Source organism: Hordeum vulgare, chromosome 2H, assembly GCF_904849725.1.
Source record: "Hordeum vulgare subsp. vulgare chromosome 2H, MorexV3_pseudomolecules_assembly, whole genome shotgun sequence".
Lineage (NCBI taxonomy): Eukaryota > Viridiplantae > Streptophyta > Magnoliopsida > Poales > Poaceae > Hordeum > Hordeum vulgare.
The window spans coordinates 95,107,939-95,115,450 of record NC_058519.1 but is presented as its reverse complement, the minus strand read 5'-3'; the positions used below and the strand labels follow the sequence as shown (position 1 = coordinate 95,115,450).

The 7,512-nt window shown below is 46.0% G+C and overlaps 1 protein-coding gene across 1 annotated transcript; it reads right to left on the bottom strand.

Moving 5' to 3' along the window:
* Window positions 1-973: 973 nt before the first annotated feature.
* LOC123425273 (CDPK-related kinase 5-like) lies at window positions 974-6,368 on the bottom strand. The gene is made up of 11 exons (XM_045108948.1): window positions 5,558-6,368; window positions 4,636-4,766; window positions 3,749-3,790; window positions 3,558-3,666; window positions 3,149-3,227; window positions 2,733-3,029; window positions 2,546-2,658; window positions 2,007-2,114; window positions 1,860-1,922; window positions 1,612-1,779; window positions 974-1,518 (listed from the first exon to the last, which is right to left on the bottom strand). Exons 1-11 carry the CDS (start codon window positions 6,083-6,085, stop codon window positions 1,378-1,380), a joined length of 1,779 nt encoding a protein of 592 aa, XP_044964883.1. The 5' UTR covers window positions 6,086-6,368; the 3' UTR covers window positions 974-1,377.
* Window positions 6,369-7,512: the final 1,144 nt, after the last annotated feature.

Here is a 7,512-nt window from a genome sequence, read left to right as displayed (position 1 = left end):
CTTCGTGTGCAAACAGCAGGAGTTCTCTTCCTCCTTCCTCTACAAACAGCAGCAGTTTCACGGGATCTTGGCCTCCAACAGCAGCCAACCCCCGCAATGGTTCTCCAGCTCCCGGTCCCGTGCAGACACACGTACACACAGTAGCACAACAAGGAGTTGCCTTCTCCACTACCCTTCCCTTCACCTCCCGCAGCACCACAGCCCGCCACGCTGAGGAGCAAGCAGTAGCAGCAGCACAACCCACTCTCGAGGAGACCAAGCCGCTCCTCAGCTTCCTCCTCCTGTCGTGCAGCACAGCAGCTCCACCTCTCCTTCTTCCTCTGTCGCGCAGCGCATCAGCTCCACCTCTCCTTCTTCCTGTATCGCACAGCCAACGAGCCGCACCTCCTGCACAGCCACGCCGCGCCTCCCAGATCCACCCCGCCTCGTCGGATGCCTCCCAAATCTGCCGCCACCTCGCCAGACGTCGCCGCCGTTTCCTCAGGCCCCACTATCGCTAGCCTTTGATACCATGTAGAAACGGGAGGGGGACAGGACTACCTCCAGATGGGACAAGCTTTGTCTGGTCGCCCGCGTGTGGTGTTGTGGATGTATAGCAGCTTGCTCACTCGAAAGGACTGAAAACACCTCCTTCTAGGTCATCTCAAGGGTTGGGCCTTGTGGGCTTAAGTGAGATGGACCAAACAACTCATACCGATTCTCAACAAATTTACTTCCCCATGCTGTGACCAATATCATGGGGATCAGGGCCTGATGGGGAACTGTAGTAGTCAAGTTGGCAGGCATGCCAAAAATTTGCCAACCATCCAAACAAACAAAATCACAAGTTTCAGCTACTCAAAAATGAAATCAGTGCTCTTGTCCATGAGAGGACACCCATCCTTCACTCGGGGACATAAGGCCGTAGGGCAAAATCAGAGTCACAGAACAATCAGGAAGAAAGTTGAAGCAAAACCAGATGGGCAGCACAAAATTCAAGCATCTTCAACTCAATCAATATAACGGCACACTGACGACAAAAGGGCGACTCTGCTCCAGTTACATGAACGGGGGCATTTTACAACGCTGCCCACAGCGACAAGACATGGCTGGGCATGCTATTCTAAGAGACTGTTAGAGGCCACATGTTGCCGAGACACGGGTGAAATTTCCTTTTCCTAACCTACTAAAAGATGATGCTGATGAACTTTGAAGAAGATGGTGATGATCAGTACACGGGCGACCGCAAACAGAACTCTATACTCAAATTAGTGGCAAAACCAGGCAGGTTCTAGCGCAGGCAGCGGCGTGTCGTGTCATCCTCTGTGTGCAGTCTCGGCCTTGCTAAGTTGGGCTGGGGAAGCATAAATTTGTACTGTCGTTAGAGATTATCCACAGCTATCTCATCTTTGACAGGGACCGGCTGGACATTCCATGCAGCAACTTGACAAACCCAAGGAAGCTGAGCTTCCCATCGGTGTGTCGGATCCAGTCCTGCAGAACGACGTGCAGCGGCACGGAGGGACTGAGACCCAGTTCCTGAAACACCAAGTAACACAGGACATGCGTGAAGGGATTCCAAATTTATCATTTTAGAAAATGAACATGGACGGGGAGAGAGGTATCACATACTGAAGCCAGTTCATCGATTACAATGGCTCGATTGCCATCCTTCTCGAAAATTTCATAAGCGGATCTCGCATGTTGCTCCCATCTGTCTAATGCTTCAAGCTGGTGAACACTTACCGCAGCCGCACAGAACTCATGGAAGTCCATTCTTCTGTACTGAAGAGCGCTCAACTGGAAAGATAATTCAGGTATACAGTGAGTCCAGTTTGTGGCGGATGAAAATGCCGGCTTAAGACCAACAACACACGTACCGAGACAAGAATCTCCTGAACTCGTGTTTCTTTCATCGCATCAGTGGCTTCTCTCGTTAAGGCCTAAAGAGGATAAACAGGAAGAGTCAACACCATGGCTTCAAAATGAATGGGAGAGAACATTTCAGAGCTCTAAGATGAACAAACCATTCTGATATTATCTAGGGTGATGCATCCATTTCTATCAGGTTCCAATAAGGAAAACTGTCCTTTGAGATAAAAAAGCTCATCAACAGTCAAAGTCTTTGACAAAGCCTGTAATGGATCAAGAAAGATACGTCAACGGCTGCTGCTTGCAAAGAATAGCTTGATACCACCACTTTGAGGTTCAAATAAAGCGACATCCCCTCTTTATGTTATTTTTAACAGAGAGAATTGCCAAAAAAATATAACTGTCCAAGCATTTTATTCTGGAACTTATAAAGGTATGGTACAAAGAGTAGGCTCCCGAATATATTTTTTATGAAAATTGTATGCATGTAATGATATTGATCAGGAGGCTGTTTGAGACATTTGGAATTGAAACCAATAACCATCTAAAGAAATACTAGGTTACTGCACAACCATTCAAAGCCCCGGGTAGAAAATGTTGTAGTATAGAAGCAAGTCCAACTCTGAAGCAGCAGCAGCACATGTCTATGTGGAATAACAAGAGAAAATTCAGAACAGGTTTTATCAATGCAGACCTTCAGAGCAGCTTTGCATAATGATGAAGAACGAATATAAGCTTTGATAAGACGAAATATAAGGACATCCAGTGGCATCTTAATGTCATTGTAATTTCTAATCCATGGATGACCTGAAAAACATAATATAAGACAGAGTTAGCAATGTAAGTTTAAACTGGATCCATATAGACAGATTGAAACTCACCTAAAGCTTGTGCTGCAGTCATCCTTCTACGTGGATCCTTACACAGCAAGCGCTTAACGAAGTCCATTGCTTCTGGAGTGAGTGAAGGCCAAGGTGCCTCATTATAACTGGGGTCAGCTTTGAGAACAGAACGGAATATGCCAGATTCAGTGCGTGCCCAAAAAGGGCGGCTGCCACAAAGGAGGATATATGCAATGACACCTATACTCCAGACATCCGCTTCTGTGCTATAGCATCTATGCAGAACTTCCGGAGCAACATAATAAGCACTTCCAACAATATCATTTAGTCTCTCATCTGCATAAGGTATTAGAACACTGCATTAAAAAAGTGCTAGTGGATACTATTATCTTCACTGATGGCAAGTACAAATCAACAAATTAACAGATATGCACATTGATGAGCAAGAAACTAACCTGGTTTTACAAAATCTGATAATCCGAAGTCAATCGTCTTAAGTTGAGAGTTCTCATCTTTAGAAGTAAAAAGAAAATTCTGAAGAGAAAAAACACAACATTTTAGAAATTTATTGCAATGTCAAATGCAAAAACAGTAAAAATTAGATCATATTCGCGAGAGAAGAGAAAGGCAATACAATAAATACACATCTAAGGAACGCCATGAATAAATTATACGTCTTTTGGAACAGTGTAATTTTTTTCTTTCAAAAAGGAGGTTCGAACATCGGAAGTAGAAACAGGTAACCATAGCCATTACCTTAAAAGACATGGTACCAGCAATATTTAAATCATCACTTTCTAATATCTCAAACATGGTAATGATGAGAACTGACGAGATGCAGGTAAAACTGAAAAGGCACTTCACCTCTGGTTTGAGATCCCTATGAACCACTCCTTGAATGTGGCAAAAAGCAACAACATTCAATATTTGCACCAGGACAGACTTTGCATCATCCTCGGAGTACTTTCCACCTCTACTTAAAATGAATGCAAAACATGAGTTTCGTAATAAACCATGATGCTGTACAACATAATGTAAGTTTACTTGTAGCATACCTGGAAAGTATTCTATCCAGAAGCTCCCCGCCCTCGCACAACCTAAACAACGGGGGTTTTAATTAAATATTTAAAAAAACTAAACATGGCCGGCATGGCATTTGAAATCCAGAATAGAACATACAAGGATCACCATCAGCAGAAGGTATATAAACTAAATATAGATGCCAACAAAAAACGATGCCTAATATAAGGCATCATTGAACGACCTGTAGTAATGACATTATCTGGATTTGGCCATATCTGGAAATCCTTTTTATTGGCGAAATATTTGTTGTCAGGTTTGGGGAATTGGGCGGGAAAATAAAAGAATATCCAGTTGCACTGCAAGCATATTTAAAACAGTGTGGCTGCCCCAAATGACATCAATGTATGTTCATTTTCATCATGCATTATCAAGTCATAACTGGTACTCCCTCTGTAAAGAAATATAAGAGTGTTTTGATCACTAAAATAATGATCTAAATCTCTTATATTTCTTTACAGAGGGAGTACCAGATTATTTAAACTGTCACTAAATAACCTAAGAACAAGAACTAACCTAAGAACGTGAAAAGGTAACTAACCATCCTAGACATATGGATGAAATAACATAAAGTTTTTAGGCACACAAGATAACACATTATATGCTTCTGAAAGGTAATTATTGCCCCATCAACAATAAGTAGATCAAAAAATCTTAATAAAAAGGGACTGTGGAAAAGTATTGAAGTTGGGTTAATAAAATGGAACTGGCTATTCAGTGAGTTTGTTTTCTATGCTTGTAGTTCAGAGTGTTGATAACGAGGGCTAAAAGCTACTCTACTCTACTTGACATATTATGCATCCTCATAGTATGTAAAATTGAAGTCAAAACATATTGTGACTATCAAGGTACCGGAACTTACTCCATGACTATGTAGACCTTTTCGTTGTCCTCATATGCATCATAAAACTGAACCAAGTTCTTGTGTCCAGCCAAAGCCTTCAAAATTTTCACCTCCCTCCGGACATCCTCTATAGCAATGGATGTTGTCATCTGACAAGAGAGCAGAGCAACCTCAGATGGTACTAAAAAATTGTACATATGAGGCCTGAGGGACTAAGTTCACGCCTAGCTGCAACAAAATGAGGACATTTATCCTAGAATAAGGTATTGAAATGTGGTAACCCCCGAATAAGAGAGGTTGCAACTATTGAGAGCTTAAGCCAGACCGCACCGTGATGAAGTAGCAATATGCAGAGTAGTTAGGGAATATCGAGTGTGAATTCCATAACAGAAACTGACAGGACTTACTCAGATCTCATCATTCAAGTGGGCATATTTAATATTTCATTACTGTGCATGATTTAATATGTTACCTAGTACGTGCTATGCAACAATGCTGGACGTAGAAGATCTCGTAATCTATAATATTCATACAGGTATACGGCACGCGATAAAATTAGAGGTTCCTTTTACAATGCACAATGTGGATCAATAGCATGTCAGTAGATGAACCCATGATGTCAGGAACATCTGTAACAAGGCACATCTACTCGTGTAGACAAGAAGGGGCCTCGTTTCCTAAGAAATGAACAGGCATGCATCCAGTTCTCGAAAACTTTGATTAGATTAGTCAGTGGCTGCTTTCAGGAGAAGATGATTTACCTTTCTCTGTTCAATAAACATGAAGGACATTTATATAGCATTCATTCATTCAAAGCCACAAAAGGTCATGAGAGTATGCCTCATTAGCCAGCAGAAATTCACAAATCTAAACTGGCGCGGCATCAACTTTCAGGAAACCAGCGAAGGGTCTGCAGAGGTTGCGGGTAGGTCATCAGTACCTTGGCCTTGGGGATGACCTTGACGGCGACGGCGTCCCCCTTGCGCGCCCCCTTCCTGATTTTGGCGGCGCAGGTGTAGCCGAAGTGGCCCCTCCCGACCTCGTCCCCGAGGTCGTACTTGGCGGCGAAGCCCTTGTTGAAGCCGAAGCCCTTGTCGAGGCCCCTCCCGCCGTCGCTGTCGCCCTCCTCGGGGATCGCCGGGCGCGAGGGCCCGTGCCTCCGCGCGAGCGCCTGGCGGATGTGCTTGGCGGGCGACGGCGGCGGGAAGGGCAGGCGCAGGAGGCGCCTGGCCGGGGTGTTGGACGCGGGCGCCGGGGACTTGGATGAGGCCGTCCGCGGGGAGGCCGCGGAGGAGGAGAAGAGGTGGTGCGCCGGGCTGGGGCTCGGCGTGGAGAAGGGGAAGAAGGGTGAGGACGTCCAGTGCTTCTTGGAGGCGGGCGTGGCGGAGGATGCCGGCGGGGGCGTGGCCGGCGCGGCTGGCGGCGGGTCGGCGTCGTGGGTGAGCGGCTTGGCGTGGCAGCCCCCCATGGAGCTGGGTAGGATCTGGATCGCGCTGGTGGCGGTGGGGCGCTAGGAGGAGGAAGAGTAGGCGGCCATGGCGGAGGGAGGAGAGAGAGAGAGAGAGAGAGAGAGAGAGAGAGAGAGAGCTTTTAGCTGGAGTGTGGGGACTGGACTGGAGTGCGGAGGTAGTGAATTGAAACGGTGAAGGTGGAGATGGAGTAATGGTGGCCCGAGCCCGAGCCGAGGGTGGCGAGGGAGCTCCCACCTCAGTCAGTTGCGTTGCAGTGAGAGTGAGAGTGAGACACTGGCTGGTCCACTGACAGTGAGCGATTTTCCTTTTCTTTTCTGGCGGTTCTGATTTGATGGCGGTGATTAAGGCACTGTTTGGTTTCAATAACCAGTGGTTTATAAGTCACACGTGTTTTGTTGTCATCTGAATTATAAATCATATTTTCATGCAAGTCACCAACTTAGGCCCTGTTTGGTTTTAAATAAGTCATCAATTTAGGCGTGACGTATAAGTCATTGGTTTTAAGTCACCTGACTTATTGAAACCAAATAGGGGCTAAGCGCCCTCTCGCCCTTGCTTTTGGGGTCTGGGGTTTGGTTTGGGCTTAAATTTTGGCCGGGCCTGGAGCTGGAGGGGGTTGCTTTCCAGCTGATGTGAGACTGGCCGGATTAGTCGCTGTCGCCCTTGTTCGCTTGTGCTTTTCGGGTGGAGCACGAGATTTCCCGAGGCCAAATAAAAATGTTGTTGCTACTGTGTACTACTGCTACCGCTTGCGATGACGTTCTTTTCGGAAATCGGTGCGCACAGTGTGGAGATTGGGCACGACTGAACGTGGTTTACAGACGTTGTTGTCTTCTAACTTAACGAGAGTCGTTACTTATATAATCGGAAACCAATTCTCCAAGAAATCGGCCGAAAGCAACCCCCATCCATCCATCCTTGCCGCAGCGGCGTCGATTGATTGATTGATCCGTCGTGCTATCGTTAGTTTAGCCTTAGCTTGTGCTGCACTTATGCCAATTGCCCCGCCCTATTTATTTGGACAGTAAGTAGTAGTAGTACTGTGGTACCCGGAGGTTAGCTTTGTGCCCACTTTAAATTGAATGGAACGGGGGGCCAAATCTCCCCCCGGGTTTTCGTTGGATTTTGGCTTCATGTCTATTCCTCTCCCCTCCCAATCTGCAACAACGTTATCTTTGGCTTTCATCACCTAGAAAAAGTAATCCCCAGAAGCAAATAACAAAGGAACGAACCCTGTGCGAGGCTACGCGGTCAAGGTCAAAGACGAGAAGCCTGCCCTACTTCTTCTGCATCATCATCATCATCATCTGCCTGCACGAAGAAGCTACTACAGTACGCTACTCCAGCAGCAGTAGGGAATTGTGTGCAGTGGTGGTATGGTACTATCTTAATCCGGGCCTTAAAAGAGCAACAGAAGAATACT